This window comes from Nomascus leucogenys, chromosome 2 (assembly GCF_006542625.1).
Source record: "Nomascus leucogenys isolate Asia chromosome 2, Asia_NLE_v1, whole genome shotgun sequence".
NCBI lineage: Eukaryota > Metazoa > Chordata > Mammalia > Primates > Hylobatidae > Nomascus > Nomascus leucogenys.
Genome location: NC_044382.1, coordinates 86,151,644 through 86,171,783, shown reverse-complemented (window position 1 = coordinate 86,171,783; position 20,140 = coordinate 86,151,644). Strand labels below are relative to the sequence as shown.

The following is a 20,140-nucleotide window of genomic DNA, read 5'->3' as shown; positions in this document are numbered from 1 at the left end:
TTTAAATGAGGCACCACATAAGCGAAGGCCCAGACGCTTGAGTCCAATCTTATGTGATGAACACTGCTTTGACCATGGTAGAAATAAAGGGTCCTATAGACAAAGAAGCAGGTGGTACAATGGCTGGGTTTTAGGTGCAGCTGGCTGCATACCTCCAAAGTGTGGTAGAAAGCTGAACTGAAATGCTGCAGTCAGAGCTGACATCTACTACTCCATTTACATTACTGCATGCCCAACCATGCCCACTCCTGGACAAGGTGCTCTCATGGCCTTCAAGGAGCTATGCAGGTCTGGGCCTCCAGTTTTCCATAAAAGAGACCCAGGCTTCTCTGTAGGGATGCAGTTAGCTAACTCACTCTCTTAGCTTTTCACTCATGCCTCCAAGCTGCCCACCTGCCACTCCCTTCCATGGCACATCATATAAACAGGCCCATCCACACAGCATGATCTACTTCAGTCCAAACACCCACCAGGGTGGCTGTGGACCCTGAAGCACCTGGAGGTAGAGTATGAACTGTGGAGGAAGCCAGGCCAAGCCAGGTGGGCAGCTGAGCATCCGGGCACCAACTGTACCCTCAGCTCAAGCTCCCCTACTCGAGGGGTCCAGCCATGTTTGATTATCTCCTGTCCTGCCTTTCGTTGGCTTTTCACTTTTGAGAGGATTCCTCTCCCTACAATGACATATTCCCTTTTTTTTTTTTTTTTCGAGATGGAGTCTTGCTCTGTCACCCAGGCTGGAGTGTAATGGCGGGATCTTGGCTCACTGCAACCTCCGCCTCCTGGATTCAAGTGATTCTCCTGCCTCAGCCTCCTGAGAAGCTGGGATTACAGGCACCCACCACCATGCCCAGCTACTTTTTGTACTTTTGGTAGAGATGGGGTTTCACCATGTTGGCCAGGCTGGTCTCAAACTCCTGACCTCATGATCCGCCCACCTCGGCCTCCCAAAATGCTGGGATTACAGGCATGAGCCACCGCACCCGGCCTACAATGACATATTCTATCCACTGCTCAAACCCACGTCAGTCAACACCTCCTCCATGAAGTCATCCCCTCACTTCCCAAGCAAGGGAAGCCTTTCTCTTATGAATTCTCCTAAGATACACTTGTGCTTCCTTTATTTCCATATTGCTAACTCCTTTAGGGTTACAATCCTGGTTCTGCCACACGCATCCCATGTGAAACCTGGACAGGTTTCTTGACCACTTCAAGCCTCAGTTTCCTCATCTGTAGAAAGGGGAGCCTAGTATCTCCCTCCTAGAGGTGTGGTAAGGATTGCAGGAGTTAATGTATGAAATGCACTTGCAGAGTAACAGATACAAAGTATCAACACGAAAGACATCTTACTTGGATTATTAAAACATAGGCTCTTCCATAAGCTCCACTGATCAAATCTTTACTAAGTGCATTCAGCAGCATAAGTGGGAGATGGGGACACAGGGACCAAGACATGATGCTACCCTGGAGGGTCTGGTCAGGCTGAGCAGTGATAGTGTGGTCAGTGCCAAATCCACTCCACAGTGGGGAGGAGGAGAGAGGTGGCCGGGGGCAGTCACAGAGGGTGCTCCTGACCTGGGTCAGGGGACCAAGAGTTGTCCAGGAGGACAGGAGGAAGGAAGAGCACGCTAGACAGAGGGAGCGACACACAGAGGCATGGCCAAGCCTGGCATGTCCAGAGAACGACAAACAGCCTAGTGTGGCTTGGGAAGGTGGCAGGGAAAGCGGGGCAGGAAGGCAGGAGTGTGCTCCTCAAAGATGCCTGATGACGGTTTAGTCAGTGATGAGGAACCACCACTGAGCCCTTCAGAATGAGGACTGGGGACCAGATGGGATAGTAGTCAACAGTGTGCTGCTAAGGGTTTAACCACCAGCTTGCTGAAAAAGCAACGATAGCTGAACATAAGTTTAATATACATTTTACTGATATAAAGCGGAGGTCAGGAAATTATGGCCCAGGCCATAATTTAGCATATGGCCACATAGCACATTACTATAGCTTACCATCATGTATTCTCTTGACATTACTGACATGATAGTGAACCATAGTAATGTCCTTGGGAAGGGATGGGCTGTTCTTATTACTTCTTAAACATAACATTTGCTTAATTGCATGTTTATGTAATTTAATTTTTAATAACGGCTGGTTTAACAACTGAATCACAAAATTCCAAAAAATTAAACAATCAGTTTTCACAAGTTGGTATGAACCGGCCACCTGTTTCTGTAAATACAATTTCACTAGAACATAGCCTTGCCCATCATTTATATATCATCTATGGCTGCTTTCCCACTACAATGGCAGAGTTGAGCTAAGTAGTTTGACAGAGACCATAAGGCCTAATGTTTACTATCTGGCCCTTTAAGAAATAAATTTCCCGGCCGGGCGCAGTGGCTGACGCCTGTAATCCCAGCAGTTTGGGAGGCCGAGGCGGGTGGATCACGAGGTCAGGAGATCGAGACCATCCTGGCTAACATGGTGAAACTCCGTCTCTACTAAAAATACAAAAAAAAATTAGCCGGGCGTGGTGGCAGGCGCCTGTAGTCCCAGCTACTCGGGAGGCTGAGGCAGGAGAATGGCGTGAACCCGGGAGGCGGAGCTTGCAGTGAGCCGAGATCGCGCCACTGCGCTCCAGTGACAGAGTGAGACTCCGTCTCAAAAAAAAAAAAAAGAAAAAAAAAAGAAATTTCTCAATCCCTAATACAAAGAATGTATAACACACAATTTCAAAACAATATTCAAATATAAGGCACTCTTGGTTGTAGAGTCTATGCAGCCAGTGGATTCCCACAAAATGCTTTTGCTGGGATTTGATCAGCAATCTTTTTTTTTTTTTTTTGACCTCTTGTATCAGCAGCCAATTTATGGTTACAGTTAATGAATGAGTGGAGTCTTGGCATAAATGTTAGTTGATATTTTCATTTACATCAAAAAGTAAGATGAGGGCCGGGCATGGTGGCTCGCGCCTGTAATCCCAGCACTTTGGGACGCCGAGGCGGGTGGATCACAAGGTCAGGAGATCGAGACCATCCTGGCCAACATGGTGAAACCCCATCTCTACCAAAAACACAAAAAATTAGCCGGGTGAGGTAGCAGGCGCCTGTAGTCCCAGCTACTTTGGAGGCTGAGGCAGAAGAACGGCGTGAACCTGGGAGGCGGAGCTTGCAGTGAGCCGAGATCGTGCCACTGCAGTCCAGCCTGGGCAACAGAGCGAGACTCCATCTCAAAAAAAAAAAAAGTAAGATGAAAGGCAAATAATTAAGATGTACATAGAAATTTCACTCATTTGTCAGTGACGTGAGGAACTTCTTTGTTGAATCAAATAATAGTTTGTAAATACTGGGGGAATCATTCTTGATATTTTTGTGTTATTCACAATGAAACTACTATAGACATGATATACATTTAAGTTTATCCTGTATTACTAACATTTTCTTCATCTTTTTTTTAAGTCTAGAAAAATCAATAAAAAAAAAGTCCTGATTTGTAGAGTTTGCCAATTTTCTTGATCTAAAAATACTCCCTTCATGGCTGTTTAAAGCTGCCAGAATGATGTCACCGGACGTGGAAATGGGAAGATGTGTGCAGGGCACAGCTTTGTCTGGCATTTCCATAATACAGATAAAACAGACGTACAAATGTCAAGAGCACATATGATAGTAAAATATAGTTATGTGCTTGGGAAGGGATGGATTGTAAATACTTATTACTTCTTACAAATAAAATTTGCTTAAATGCATGCTTATATAATTTAATTTTTAATAATGGCCGGTTTAACACTAAATCACAAAATTCCAGAAAATTAAACAATCAGTTTTCACAAGTCGGTACGAACTGGCTCCAGCACACATTACAAGGAGGCAGAGGGAGCAGTCATGAGGCTCTGTAGGATGAGAGGTCATAATGGCTTGAAGGAAGTGGTGGTGGGGTGGGGAAGTGGGCATGGAGTCAAGGATTGTTACGAAGACATCATCTTTGGAACTAAGTGGCTTCTAGGATGCATGCAGTGGGCTCAGGAAAGCAAGGATGCTAAAGGTGGTTCCCAGGTTAGGATGGGGGTGACTGGGTAAATGGGGGTCCCATTAGCCAAGCCAGGGATTCTATTCTAGTGAGAGCATATGCAAGGAGTGACTTCAGTCTCATCCATCCTGTATCTTCCACTGAGCCAAGTGCCAGCAGGCACTGCACGCTCACTGAATGGATGATTTAGGTTGAGCAAAATGCCAGAAACTGATTCCTTCATGTGAGGTGAATAATTCCTTCTGAAAAGTCAGCCACCAACTGTTGCTTTGGAAAAAAAAATTTCCATAGAGTGCTAACACCCATAAGTGACCTAAAAATTGGTACATAAGTAAAACTTTAATGGAAGTCAGGCCTAAGGTACTGTAAGTCTCTTGGGCTTAATTAGTACAAGCCTCCGGAGTGAGCAGAATCTTGTAATAGTCAGAATGACACAAGTCATGTAGAAGTGCAACCTTTGGAATTTTAGTTAAACTTATGGGGAAAAAACCCTCCTCTCAAAGGCCAACATAATACTCCTCTTTAAATCCTAGCGGTCTTCAATGCATTAGAGATGAATAGATAACATTAATTTTTAAGAAATAGCTCAGCTATGTCTGTTCATCACTCATTACCAAACCTATCATACTTTCCTTTTCTTTTTTTTTTTTTTGAGACGGAGTCTCGCTGTGTCACCCAGGCTGGAGTGCAACAGCATGATCTTGGCTCGCTACAACCTCCGCCTCCCGGGTTCAAGCAATTCTCCTGCCTCAGCCTCCCAAGTAGCTGGGATTACAGGTGCCCGCCACCACGCCTGGCTAATTTTTGTATTTTTCATGGAGACAGGGTTTTACCATGTTGGTCAGGCTGGTCTCGAACTCCTGACCTCGTGATCTGCCCGCCCTGGCCTCCCAAAGTGCTGGGATTATAGGCGTGAGCCACCACACCTGGCATGCTATCTTACTTTTCTTAAGTCAAATTATTTTTTCTCTATGTCTAGGCCTCCAGGACTGAGGCTCGGCTAAGGGTGAGGTGGGGTGGGGGTATCCCTGCTGAAGCTGGTTAATACTGGTGAGCAGGCATTACCGGTCTCACACAAAGAGACACTTTATTTCCAGCTCAGACCTAGAGCTTCTTCCCCTCTGATTTTCCCATCCTCCACCTCCCACTTATCCCCACCACAGGGATACCTTATAAACAAACATCCATTGTCTTATAAACATCCTTGATGTAGCAGAGAGGACAGAATGAGAGAACAGACGGGTCAAAGAAACCCCATCCATGCAGGGCAGACATCCCCCCGGGTTGCTGTCCTGCAGGCCATGAGGGTAAGCTTCTCTGCCAGGACAAAGGGCACCTGTGTCTACCTGAAACTAGGCAGCCTCCTCTCACATCATGCTCAGTGTAGGTGCACATGCCCAGAATGTTCTAGGTTTACCCTTTCCCTCGCAAGCCAAGAGAGCCCCCTCTCAGCTTCAGATGCTCTGGAACTTCACAGAGCCTGGCATGATCACCTCCAGCAGCCACCATCACCACCAGGCGTGAAGTGGTCTCTCCCTCCTCTGAGCCAAGACTTCTCAAGCACACAATCCTACAGCTGGATTCTCAATACCCCCACCCCTGTCCCCTCCTCCCTGCTGCAAGCCCCTGCTTATCTTGTGCCCTCAGAGCCTCCCACAGTCCCTGACGTGTGGCAGGTATTCCATTCATGTCTGCTCAGGGTTTGGCTGTTCCAAACGTGGTTTCTCAGGAAAAAAAAATGTGGTTTCGCAACATCGGAGGCCTTTCTCTAAATAGATTCTTGTAAATATGTACTAAAGCTAAATGGAAAAATTTGGATAATTTTGTTTACCTTGTGGCTTTACCAAATATGTCAATAAATATTTTGGGGCACACAAATAAGGTGCACATGTACAAAGTCTGTATCATAGTAATATTCCAATTACATAAAATATATTTCTGTGACTAGCTGCTTTTAGAGATAACTGCAGTCATGTTTTCAGTTGCAGTAGCCTTTTTCTCCAATTTTTAAAAAAAGAAGTCACACTTGGATGTGTGCCTTGGAAGAGTACAGAAACTATTCTTTGTAACACCATGTGAGACATGTATTGGCTACATATAGATCAACTCTACATGGAATAAGAATTCGGGATAAGACAGAAGCTGCATCTTTAATTTCCTATGCCATCCAAAGGTTATTGTGTTAAGGAGTAAAAACTAGTTTTCAAAATAATTTCCTGATGTCTATGGGGCATACATAGTAGCAAGTATGAAAAGGCATAACCCACAGTCCCCGCCCTAAGGCGAGAACTCACCCAAAGTAGCATAAGATTAATGATCCAATGGGTGGTGCAGACAAAAAGTGTCCCTGCTCCCTCTATGCAGGGTAGAGACATGGGCTGAAAGGTTTGGAAGATTTCTTGGAGGGAGGAGAAGCTGAGTTGAGTCCTAAAGGACAGGGAAGCAACAAAACGTCCACACCATTTAAAAGCATGTAAAAGAGCCAAGTACTGGGAATTTCGGACAAATTGAAATTTTGTTTTTATCACTACTTAGCAATGAACAGAAGCCCCGCCACCCTCTTCTCTCAGTTCTGCTGAGAATGCCATGAGATATTAGACTCTGTTAGTGCTAAGGATCATGGTTTGCCAGAAGCTGGAGGAGAAGGCCCCAAATCATGAGAAGGCCCATTGGCCACACCACCCCTAGAAAGGTAAGGGGCGAGAGAAACAGAAATGGGCAAATGTGGGGACAGTAAAGGCATGGGGGCAGTGAAGGCCAAGGACACACCCAAGAGAAGGCCAGCCTGGGGGTGGGAACCGGAATGGGCCACCAAGGGTGGTAGGCAGCAGAAACCCATCGAGAGGATGGTCCATGAAGGTGTAAGGACTGGATGGGAAAATCTATGGACTGTCTGGAGGCCTACAGAAGGTGACTGAAGGTAGAGTGTGGATAAAAGAGAGAAGGCAAAAGAGGGAGGAAGAAAAGAAAGATGGCATCAGGCTGCCTCTTTCTTGTACTACTGGGCACAAGCAACTACAGAGTCCTTGAGTCCCTGGGTCCTTGTGGGTTCAGGGGGCTGTGAGCACAGTCCTGCGAGGCAAGAAAGAAATCGACCAAGGGTGCTTGGTGGAGCAGCCTGTTGGTCACACTCAGACTGCACACATCTCAGACAAGGCCCACGATCCAGGACCTGCTGGGCTTGGAGAGAAGGTCCTAGAGGCTGGTGAGAACTGTGGGGCAGTCTCCTCCATGACACGCTGGTGAAGCCAGTCTGTGCCAGGAAAAAAAATCTTACTAGCTGTCAACTGGTAGCTTTGCTCTGTTCCCACAAAAGGGCAGGAGGTCATTTTAATTAGGGGAGGCTGACCATCTCCTTTAACCCACCATCTCAACCCATGGCTAAAGGGTTTCTAAGCATGTATGGCCTCTTTGAGAATAAGCCTTCCCCACTTTGCTGCCCAGACAACTCAGGGATGATGACTGTGCCTAACTGTCCACTGGCCCTCACTGGCTCCCATGCATCCCACTTCTGCTCAGTTTTCTGAGGGCTGTGGTGTCCCCTTGCCTGAGTACACTCAGTAGGGCATGGTACTCCCCACTGTCCACCAAGCTCTAGAAAGTGAGACCTAACTTTCTGCAGCAGTTTGAGAACGATTGAAAGGGGCCCTGCATCTCCCTGCAAAGACATTCTCTATAGGTTTGCTTAAGCACCCATCAGAATGTCCTCTAGTGAGGGTAAAAGCCTCCTAGGGGCCTGGGAAACTGGTTACAGCATCTTTTCCTGGAGGCTCAGTGAGTCTGGAGCTGACTCATTGCTAGAAACGAGAGGATGTCTGTAGCTCATTAGCATCCCGTCACCTGCAAAAGGGCAAGTGAGGTGAATCTGTGATAGGATTTGGCAGGGGAGGGAAAGTCCGGACCAGGTCTGTCCAATAAAAATACTGTGTAAGCCACACATGCAAACCACATATGTAATTTAAAACTTCTAGTAGCCTCATTAAATTGTAAAAAGAATAAGAGCTGATGGCTGGGTGCATTGGCTCACACCTGTAATCCCAGCACTTCGGGAGGCTAAGGCAGGTGGATCACCTGAGGTCAGGAGTTCAAGACCAGCCTGGCCAACATGGTGAAACCCCAGCTCCACAAAAAATACAAAAATTAGCCAGGCATTGTGGTGCAAACCTATAATCCCAGTTACTCGGGAGGCTGAGGCAGGAGAATCGCTTGAACCCGGGAGGCAGAGGTTGCAGTGAGCTGAGATCGTGCTACTGCATTCCAGCCTGGGCAACAGAGTGAGACTCTGTCTCAAACAAAACAAAACAAAACAAAACAAGACACAAGAGCTGATATAATGTCAGGGCCCTAACTGCCTCCTTTTTTCCCTATGCAAATATGACTCTTGGACCATGGTTGCAGATCCTTGAAATTCTGAAGTTTGAGCCATGAATTTGCATTTGGATTTTGTCCTTGTGAAAAGGAAAAAGCCTTAGGGGACCTAGGTTCTCGTGTCCGCACCAGTATGGAGGGGCTGAGATAGGCTTTGAGACAGGACGCAGAGGCTGGCCTCAAGGCAAAAGGTGCCCAAAGAAGTGTATGAAGGGGAGAAGGGGTACTTCTGGGAGGTCAGGGCAGACTGTTGCTGGCCTAAGAAAATGGAACATCCAAGAAAGAAAATTATCTTCAATAAATGAAGTCAGCAACCTTTTTCTGTGCAGGACCAGAGGGTAAATATTTAGGCTCTGCAGGCCACATGGCCTCAGCTCTGCCACCATAGTATGAAAACAGCCAGAGGTGCAACACACAAGAGAGTGTGGCTGTGTTCCAATAAAACTTTATTTACAGAACAGGCCATATTTGGCCTGCAGGCTCTAGTTTCTTAGACCCTATTTTAGACAATAGCTAAAAATCCCAGACAGTCTCCTTAGGTCCTGGGTTTTGAGCTTCTCCAGTGCTTGATTCACATTTCCTCTGTGCTGCATTCTATTTATTCTGTTTACCTGTCTGTGGCCTCCCTGACATTGGGGGCAGATGCATTGTGTCCCTGGTGCCAGCACAGAACAGATGTTTAACACATATTTGGGGATAAAGTGTGTGTGCAGAGGAAAGGAAGACAACAGACAAACCTCACTGAGCATTTCCAGCCTCTTGGCAAAAAGCTACAGGGCTCATACAGGAAAAGGGATCTTTGCTGACGGCAAGCCCTACCAGGAGACAGCAGCCTGGCTCACCACATCACACCTTGTTAAAATGCAAACCCATGGGCCGATTTTGACATCAGGGCTAAACCCCAGAAAACCGCACCACCGGAACCGCCTGCAGACAGGAGCCCTCCCCAGCACAGATCCCCTTGCCATTCGCTGCAGCCTCCTTCGATGAAGAGGAAAAACACCGTAGCCAGCCAGAGGTATAAAAATGCTTTGTTATTAGAAAATCTAAATGTCTCTCTAGGCCTGTGCAGTACCATTAGGTGACGTCAATGGCTCAGGGTATCTGAGCTCTGCATTTCCTCTTTTCTAGGAGCAGCAGCTAATTCATGGGAGTAAAGGCGTTTCTATTTAGAGCCTCAGAAAAAAAGCAGGTGGCCCCCTACCCCTGCATCCTAAAGTCCTGTGCTAAGGGCTTGCCTGCTCTCCCTGTGAGGCAGGAGGGCTTTACAGCTGGCAGGAGGCCAGGACTGAGACATTCAGTTTCATTAACGCTAGCCACCAGCTTGAGGGCCTACTACATGCCAGGCAGTGTGGGCACACAAGGACAGCACAGACCAGTGGCCCTGCTAGAGGGGAGAGGGCAGCTTAGCACACAAATAGCTGTGAAGATGATGGTGGTGGTTGGGGGGTGATACAAAGCAAAGAGGGTACCTCAGGGGCCTTCAGGAAGAAGGTGATACTTAATGTTGCTTGCACTGGGTCATGAAGGACTGGTAGGACTTGGGCACATGGAGTTGCAGGGAGACTGGTGACACGGAGAGTAGGGGTCCCTGTCATTAAGTGAGAAAGAGGGTAAGGAAGAGGAGCAAGGCTGAGTTGGTGGGGGAAAGGCATGAACTGGACATGAACTGTGCTTGGTCAATTTCTGGCATGAGAATGAATGAGCCCCAGTGGACCTGTGTCCCCTACTGTGGATCCACAGCCAAGAAATGTTGGTCTGCACTGCTTGTGTTCAGAAGTTTGTCTCGAAAGAGACACCAGGTGTCCTGTCCCTCTCTTTCTCCCTGTGTCAGCTCTTATGAAGAACTCATTCTTTCTCCTGGTATGTAGCAAAATGTCTGTTGGAACCCTTTTTTTTCCCTATGAAAGGCCATTCTTTTCCTTTACCAAGGACTTGCCTCTTGCATGACTTCATGGTATTATGTGAAAACGTCCTGATTTCAGATGAGATTCTCAGTGCTGGAGGAAGGACTTTATCTCAAACTATATCTTATAAAGGAGCACATGGACACGGACCACTTTGATATCCTGAGACAACCGACTGAAGACCCTCACGGGCTCACTGGGCTCACCCCACTGTCTACTCACGTCCTGCTGGTTCCAGTTGATCTCCAGGCCTGGCTGGGCTTCACCTTCTCATCCAGCACTTCACACATCTCTGCCATCCTCTACTAAAATGGATTATGCCACAGAAGCCCTTGAAATCCTTTAGAGATACTGTCCCTCTTTAAAATCTTCATAAAAATCAAAGACCACATGTTGTAAGTTTTCAAAAATAGGTCACTGATAATTATGTTTGTTGTATAATTGTTAATCTACAAATTACAGTGCATGAAGTGAAAATACACATAATCCAGTAGTAAAAGTACTAATCAAATAGAAAAAATACCTACACCAATGTTGCCCTCCATTACAAAATTACCTTAAAAAGTTCTTAAATATAGTGGCTTCTTAAAATTCTGTTACTGCAGATGATAACATTCAGATGTATTGTTCTGTATGATGTAAGGGTAAGAAAAAATCGCAGTACTAATTTGGAATGATTCTTGTTTTTGATATGAATTTGTAGGGGTGCAATGCTCAAATGGATATATACTTTCCAACTGATTAAGAAATTAAGATAAAAATAGAACATTTTTTATTTGGAGGAAGAATTTTATGCCTTCATATATTAGTCTAGAGAGTTCCTCAGCCACAAGCTAAATCATAACCGATGTGCACTACAAATAAAGTGATACAGGCTTGCTGGGAAATAAAAAAATTTGTCAGAGGAACCAAATTTTCCCATAAATATGCTTAATTGGCAGCTACAATTAGACATGGAGAAAGACAAGCAGAGAACAGTGGTGAGACAAGCAGAGAACAGAGGGGACGCATGGCCAAACAGACAGAGCAAACGAAGTGAGCTGATACCATACCTGCTTATTATTGTCAGTGGTACAACACAGTTTCTTGAGGGAGACAAAATGCCTAATTTTCCTAATAACAAATAATCAGTTATTAGTGAGTCAGATATGAGATGATTCAACAAATCAGCAAATAAAAACGTCAACAGACTTCTTAAAGCTAAACTCCAGGGTTCATCCTAGGGCAGCTTTAAAATTCAAGCAAGACTCAATCTACAGAAAACACAGTTTTCACACAGAGCCCACACACGCCTTTGGAAACTGGGCCTCCTCTATACATCCTAGCGGGCTCAGAAACACTTCCCTAATGGGTATCTCATTTTCTAACTGACTCCTAAAGTTTGGTTCCTAGATATCTTCAGTTGATAACATAAAATGCTGCTACAAATAAATTAGTTTTAATTCTGCTGACACTAATAATTGCATAGCTACAAAAGATTCATTTGGACAATGACCACATTTCATGGCTGCTGTTTTTATATTAAATATCCCGTATTCTTTCACACTATAATTGTCACAATAATGGCACTTTTCAGGCAGATAAAAATCCTCTCATTTCAAGGTCATGGACTGGGTCCTGAAACTCAGTGGGTAGTCTCACTCTTTATCATGGTCACAAGGACAACTGGGCAAAAGACTACAGGTGCCTCAGCCCCATGCAAAAATCAGCTCGCAGTCAATATTTTACTGAGAGTAAAGCCATGAAATCCAGAGAGTTACATTAGGTTTTCTGCCCCCAGAAGCCCGTGGGGTATCCCACTCTCTCTCTCTTTACCTGGTTCACTTTTCTCTGTAGGCCTCTGAAAAGAGGATATAAAAATATAAAATACTGGTTACCCTGTAATAAACTTCACTCAACTAGGAAGAGGTAAAATTTCCCTACTTTTAATAAGAATTGCCTCTGATAGCTCGCTGCCTACAATTACAGGGAAAATAACACTGGAAATTGTGTCTGGACAAAAGAACTTCTTTTTCTTATCTGTAAAATCAGAGAGACCAGAAAAATGTATTCTGATGGAAATTACCAGGCAATAGCATGTCTCCTCTGCTTTGGTTGCCTAATGATTCTGGTCACACACACAAAAGGGGATTCTTAGCTTTGATTTTCTGAGGAGATGATATAAGGATGAGGATAAAAACAACATGACAGCCATGGGCATCATCTCCACCCCACGGCTCTCAGCACCGCCTGTGGGTGAGAATGGCCACGCTGAGGCCGGGCTGCTCAGGAGGAGGGCCGAGGGGCAGCCTCTCTCCAGCTCACAACCTTGGTCAGGGGCCTGTCAGTGCCCCCATCATCCAGAGTGAAGCAAAAAGGGAGCTGTGAATTACAAAATGGCATGAAATACCAGGTGGTATTGATAGGACGTAGCCTGAATTGATGGGAGAGCAATTTTGAAACTAACCAAAATTGGAGGGGAAACAAGCTATTAGAAATACCTGCCTGATTTTATGAAATATCTCGTTTTCTATTCATGCAACAATTTGCAAGGAACTCAGGTAGTCCTAAGAGTCACAGGTGGGGCTCCTGTTCCAGTTACTGGCAGGATGACTGTGGCCTCATCTTTTTCTGACATGTCACACAATGTTGTGTTCCTTATACACCCAAGCTGTGAACCTGGTGTTGACCTTCAGGCTGGATCCCCATGGCTCACCATGATGTATGGTTAGGGGGTCCTGTTTGGCTTTGTAAATCCCACAAAATTTAACTGGAGGAAGGAAGAGGAATTGCATGTTTTTCTTATCTCTCCACAAAAGAGAGAGGCTTCTCTGGTAATCTGAGATTGAGTGGATTGAGATGCCCTCAGCTCCTGGTCAGACACACCTTTCTCTCCATAAACAGTGGGCCTCCAAGGAACAAGCCCAGAACCGGCCTGGAGGAACCAGCATGGAGCGAGGGCCTCAAGCAGGAGAAAGGTTGGCTTCCTATGCACTGAGTGCAGAGGCCAGAGAGCACCGGCAGGAGATCATTGTTGTTATGGGGAAAGGGAAGCCCAGAAATCAAGCCCCTTTAGAGCACACTGGGAATGACAGAAGGCATAGGTGATCAGGTAGAGGTGGGAGGTTGGGGTGATGCTTCATAAAAGACATGGAAAACCATGTTTGGGGGGTTGCTGCTGGCTGAGTGGAAGCGCCCTCGGTCTATACTACATTCAGCTCAATCCTACTGCATTTGTGGATGTAAGGCTCATACAGGCATTGCAAGCCCAATGCCCATGAGGGCCTTGAGTCTTTATCTTCAGCTAAAAGAGTTGAACAGTTTGCTCTCACCCTCCTTGGCCAATCACTGGGGTGATCTTCACGTGCTGTTGGATGCTGTCCCCGGATTTCCGTCTGGCATAGTAAACGCCCTGCCACTCCTACATGGACAAAGAGAGCTCTTAAAATCCTTCAGTCAAGGATGACAGCTGCTCCTGCAGAGGGTCTCAGAAGGCTGAGAAGGAACGTTCCCACATGCTTTCATTACATTTCCCAATGCCTGCTGTATTGTTGTACCCAATGCAATGCTGATGTGGCCCCATGTGTGAAGACAAGACCACAGATCCACATATCCACCACCAGGCTGTCTGTCCCAGCTTCCAGGACACTTGACCTGTGGGTGGAATTCTGCTCTCAGCCCCATGGCTGCTGTGGCACCAGGTCAAGGGATTCTTCGGCGGTCTCTCTCAAAATCTTCACAGCAATCTATGAACTTGGCATTATCATACTAAATTTACAGATGGGTAAACTGAGGCTCAGAGAGTCTAGGTAACTTGCCCACATTAGGATGCAGAAAATCTGCATATAAATTCATGTCTATTTAACACTCGCTGAAGCCCATCATCTTCCTAACATCCTATAGGCCCCCCAGCCAAGGCTTCTCAGGGGTTAGTCTGGCTCCTCATAGTTTCCATGAAAGAGGCCAAGGGGAGAGTAAAGGTTCCTGTTCTCTGAACGTGGGAGGTTTGGCTAATCAGAAACTGAGATTCCCTGCAGCCATTTCTTGCCCCCTCTATCACATAAGGTGGCTAATTGGTATGCACCTTGGTATGTGTGGCTATATTCTTTTGGCAACAATTTTTGGAATAGTTAACAACATCTTCTTTCCTTTTCGGTCTCATTGCCTCAATTAAAAAAAACATTTTGATCATCATCTATAATCCAAATTTATCTTATCCCTCTAAAATGCTCCCTCTATTAAATGGATACAGGGCTTATCTAACTACTTCACATCACAGAAAGGAAGATGAAAGAAATTGTATGTGAAGAAGCATTCTGAATGCTTAACAGAAAATGCACAGGCAGTTCCAGCGATGAGAGGCAGTGCTCCACAGGAGGACAGGGCTTCAGGGAAAATTCCTCTCGGACTTCCATCATTACCTTCATCTACCCAGATGAAGGGGAAGCCACTGGAGGAACAGGTGCAGCTGGGAGGAGGAAGCTACAAATGTATGTTGAACAGTGATCAGAGAACAGAAAAGGAAAACTGGGAAAAAACCTGGCTTACCTATAAATACTGGTATTAAATATGTCTAGTCCCCCAAACACTGGATAAACTGAAAAAACACTAACAGCTCTCTGGGTGGAACTCTGCTCAGAGATACCCACAATATTCCAGCAATGGCAGATGGGATATATTCATGCACAGGATGAAATGTTTTCACACAAAATCACCAGATTCTGTACCATAATGATAAGCACCAGATTCACTGAGCTCCAAAGTTAACTCAAAAATGAACTCATTTTGCAAACATAAAAGATCTTTCACTTAATTATGACATTATTAAAGAAGCTAATCTTAAAGATGAAATTCTAAAACTCACAGAAAAAAAGTACATTGGGGAGAGGGTTTGTGGACTGGTTTTGCTGATGTAACCCACCTTTCCCTTCTTGATGCATGTATTGATGGTGTCGAGAAGGTCTGCCCGGTTCTTATCGCTTTTGGGCAGATCAGCGAGTTCTTTTCCCAGGAGCTCACCTTTGTGGTAGCCCATCATCCTTTCGAAGGCTGGGTTGACATACTGTTAATGGGAGGTGGGTACAGATCAGTGCGGGGACACAAGACAGAGTTCATGAAATGTCTGTGTGCCCCGTAGGAAGACTTGTTGGGACCCAGAGGAATATCAAGCAAGAAGTTCCCAGGGCAAACATTCTCTAATGCAGTTAGCTGGCCAGGTGCTGCTGCCCCTCTCCATCCCCAGACCCTTCCTGGAGGAGTTCCCTCTTTCTTGGCAGCAATTTATTCATTCAACTGCCATCCTGATCCCCTACAGGAAATCAGAAGAAACTTCAGCAGGAAAAAAACAGGAAGCCCTCATCTAGCAGTACCAGCCTCTTGGGGAACTCTTTCACCACCTACTGCCCCATGAATAAGGAAAAACTCAGACAAAAAAGGAAATAAAAATAAATTAGGACTGGGTCCATATGTTTGTAGTTAAAAAAAAAAAAAAGTTTCAGGCTGGGCACAGTGGCTTATGCCTGTAATTCAATTCCAGCACTTTGGGAAGCTGAGGCAGAAGGATCAGTTGAGCCCAAGAGTTCAAGACCAGTCTGGAAAACACAGCTAGACTCCACCTCCACAAAAATAAAAAAATTAGCCAGGTGTTGTGGCACACACCTGTAGTCCCTGCTATTCAGGAGGCTGAGGCAGAAGGATCACTGGAGCCTGGGAGCTTGAGGCTGCAGTGAGCTATGATTGCACCGTTGCACTCCAGCCCAGGCAACATAGCAAGACCCTGTCTCTTACAAACAAACGAACAAATAAGAACTCCATTCAACAGTGGCGCCTTGTATTATGCACATCTCTGCAACTGGATTTCTCATGTCTCCTTTCCAATTGCCACTACCTATTGATCAATGTTTGCTACAGTTTGGGGCCACTACCAGTAGAATCAGAACAATAAATTCAGTTAAATGGCTTGGGCAGGAGGCAGCCCTTTCAGTGCTGGGCTCAGGCAGGTGGGAAGCTCCCCTCGGCAGATTCTAGGGCCAGCAGACTCAGAGGTTTCTTTTCAAAATTCTGCCTGGGGTCCTGGAATTTAGAGCCATGACCCTAGATGACTCCCAGGTCCTGTCCCACCCTCTGATTTCTTTTCAAAGATCACAGATGGGGGCTGAGTGGAGAGAGACAAGCGGTGAAGAATGTCGGGAAAATGTAAACAGACTGCATCTGGGTCATGAATTTCTTTGGGCTTAAATTGCATCCATCTGCTGCTTCGGAGATGTTCGAACCAACTGTAATCACTCTTGCCCTCAACTGCGATGGCAGCAGTCATGAACGGGGTGGCGCAGGGACACTTGGGGAGCTGTTCCCCGGGAGACACAGCTTCTATTAACACGATCAACCCTGAGAGTTGAAGGGGTTTGGAAGATGCTCTGGTCATCAGGCCTTTGGTGGGTGACTGAAGAGGAGGGGGCCTGATATTGTCTTCGTGGATCTCCAGACCCCCTCCTGGCCCCATCACTGACATGTAGTAATCAGGGCCCTCCCTAGGCAGCGAAGGGCATCACTTACAGCGTGGCCTCTGCTCACAACGCCAGCCTCACACCTCCCTGGGCCACCCCTGCAGGCTGCTGAGCTGTCTGCACGTCTCTCTCACCTCCGGGCCTTTCCCCACGTGCTCGCTCTGCTTATAATACCCTTCCCTGACTCTTTCCCTCTCCAACTCCAATTTATCCCTCTTCTCTTTCAGGAAGCCTTCCCTGACTCCCCTACCTAGTCCACTCCCAAGAGCTGCCACTGATGCCTGTGCAGACTTTCAGTGACTTATTACACCGAATTTAAATTTTTGTTTATCTCTCTCTCCCAGTGGACATGCAACTCCTCAAGAGCAAAGGCTATTTTGAATTGATCTTTGGATACTCAGGACTGTTTAGTAACTATCTGATGAATGAATAGAAAATATTAGAGACTATATTATTTTCTTTATTTGTTAGCTATATTCTCATACCTTTTCATGTGTGTTCATTCTGCCTTCCCTATTAAGTTGTAAATTTGGATAGAAGTCATGGCCCTTCTTTCACACCAGGGTTCCTGAAACCTCAGAATGCAGCAGGTACTCCCAGATATGGATTCTGGAGCCAAGGCACCCAAGTTCAAATCCTGGCTCTGCCAATTACCAGCTACAAAACCATGGACAAATTACTTAACTTCCCTGGTCCTCAGTTTCCTCATCTGCAAAATGAGTACAATAGTGATACCTGACTCATAGGATTGCTTTAAGAAATAAATGAGTATGTGTAAAATGCTTAGAACTGAGCCTAGTATATGGCAAGTAACAAGTGTTTTAAAGCAAATATATAGAGAGTCTAGATAGATGGGGGCATGGAGGGAGGAAGACAGGAAGGAAAGGAGGGAGGAATGGATGGGTGGATAGATAACAGATGGATAGACACACACAGATAGGTAGATATTGCTTCTAAATTTTAAGTGCTGCTACTTGACCTCTGAAGATTTGTATTCAAAAAGGCATCTAACTATTTGATTGGAGTGCCCTGAAAAGGATGCTGATATCAAGTAAGAACATATATTAACTATCCCATCCAATGATGACATCCTCAAAATTTATAGCACATAGGTAATTTCACCATACATATAACATCCTCTATTCAGCTCCTTCCTCCTTCCTCTTGTTTTAAGTTCCATACTACAGATTGCTGGTACATTTTTCTAAAGGAGGATGAAAAGGTTCCCTGAGAAAAAAGCTGTAAGGTCTTCTTTCAGAATCCAAGTTTCCCTTTAAAGGCACTGACTCTCCTTCCACCTCTCCTTTACAGGCATCTATTATACTGGCCTCATGCTCCTGTTTCTTCCTGTTTATGGCAAAGGCTGGGAGATGATTAATATCATAATGCGACACCATCACAATATTACCTCTCCCAAGGATACAGGTTTTCTAACTACCGATTGATAACTGGAGAATGAAAGACTCTGTTCCCTATTCTAGAAGTCATTTGTTAGATTACAGGTGAAGGGGCAGCTAGTGGGCAGGGAGCCCCTTCTCCTCATTTCTGAAATCAAATCCAGCTGCACACTGCAAAACAGGGAGGTGCAAAGAAAATGTGCTTCATGAATAGAACTGATTGTCCAAATCTGGGTATAAGTGGGGGAGATGTGGGATTTTTGTGCTTGGTCTGTAACAGAAACACGTCTGGCTCTCTTTGAGGTCCAAGAGGCAGACCTGTGGGCAGGTGGGCCACTAATAGCCAGCAACGTGAGGACGCCTTCAGATACATTTCAAGGGGCAGCCAGAAAACATATTCTAACAATACAGCTAAACAGGAAACCAGGTAGGAAGGCTTTGGAGACATGACTATATATTTTAGTTCTGATATTTATTACTAAGGCTTTCCTTGGATAAGTTCCTTGACCTTGTTGGGACTCAGTTTCCTCATCTGCACTATAGGGTAATGATGTCTCTTTCCTACCCTTACTGAATGGAAATGAGACAACCTAATGAAAGTGCTGATGACAGGGCCTAGGCAGGGTGGGCTATTGATGTTATTGGTCTGGTATGAGAACAGGGTGTGTATGTGTGTACTGGGAGATTTCAGGGCAGACAAATGTGAGGCTTCTGCTGTGGGCTTCGCTGCGCGTTGCCCACTGTCTTTGGTGCCCCACTGACAAGTGCTCCTCACACTCCATGCCACTCTGCAAACCAACAGCAGGCAGGCAAGCACCAATTCGTGGAAAGTCTATATTTCAGGGTATTTTACAAATACAAATTACTTTCCAACAATTATAATAAGAACACCTCATTTCTTGAAAGGTTTCTCTGCTACACACATTTCCTTAGGAAGATGACATTCATGTAAGAATGCTTTATAATTAGGATACCCACTGCAGGTAAACAAATGAATGTCTTTGAAAATATTTTGTTCCCTAGACATTTATAAGCATTTGCTGTACCATTCTGACTTACTTCTATGTGAATAGTGTCTTCACAGATGGTCAAAAGAATTTACCCTGTTTCTAGCTGGGTGCAGTGACTCATGCCTGTAATCCCAGCACTTTGGGAGGCCAAGGCAGGTGGATCACTTGAGGTCAGGAGTTTGAGACCAGCCTGGCCAACATGGTAAAACCCCATCTCTAATAAAAATATAAAAATTAGCTGAGTGTGGTGGCACATGCCTGTAATCCTCGCTACTTAGAGGCACAAGAATCACTTGAACCTGAGAGGCAGAAATTATATTGAGCCAAGATTACCACTGTACTCCAGCCTGGGCGACAGAGTGAGAATCTGTCTCAAAAAAATAAAATTTTTTTAAACCCCATTTCTGTCAAAGAAATTGCAGGTTCTGATCTGAAGTAATAATTTTTTGTTCTTTATTGAATATCTAATTCTTTATCAGTATTCTTTGCACAGCTTGATATTTATTTCTCCTAAGAAAATGTGCTGATACATGAGGATGATGGGAAAGTACTTGATAAAAAGTGTGACTTAAACCCGAAAGGTTCATTTTGAATGTTAATGATAGAGGTGGTTTCTTTCCATACCTGAATCACGTGGTCATCGCTTGTTATTTCTATGGCTTCATGACAGTGATCTAATGCTGTAAACACTGAATTACAGGCCCTGAAAGTTATAAAAGATTGAAGTTAGTTCTTCTATGAAAACCATTCACATTTCATCTGTTAATTTAACAAAGTAAACAGATACCAGGTTCATCAAATCTACGTACTTTTTGTTATTGCCATGGTCTGAATGCTGATGTCTCCCAAAAGTTCATATGTTGGAATCTAACATCCAATGTGATAGTATGAAGATGTAGGGCCTTTGGGAAGTGGCTAGGTCAGTGGGGCTTCATCCTCATGAATGCGATTAGTG

The 20,140-nt window shown here is 45.2% G+C and overlaps 1 protein-coding gene across 5 annotated transcripts in view; it reads right to left on the bottom strand.

The window, feature by feature from the left end:
• The window catches only part of PDE8B (phosphodiesterase 8B), a 225,671-nt gene that overhangs the window by 74,366 nt on the left and 131,165 nt on the right, over positions 1-20,140 (bottom strand). For 3 of the 5 annotated variants that reach the window (XM_030800342.1, XM_030800346.1, XM_030800354.1), the window contains 4 exons: positions 19,810-19,888; positions 15,194-15,334; positions 13,605-13,693; positions 11,346-11,406 (listed from right to left, as the gene is read on the bottom strand). In XM_030800342.1, coding sequence (XP_030656202.1) covers positions 11,346-11,406; positions 13,605-13,693; positions 15,194-15,334; positions 19,810-19,888 — 370 coding nt within the window. The remainder of the gene's footprint in view (positions 1-11,345; positions 11,407-13,604; positions 13,694-15,193; positions 15,335-19,809; positions 19,889-20,140) is intronic. The other 2 variants (XM_030800360.1, XM_030800364.1) reach the window with 2 other exon arrangements.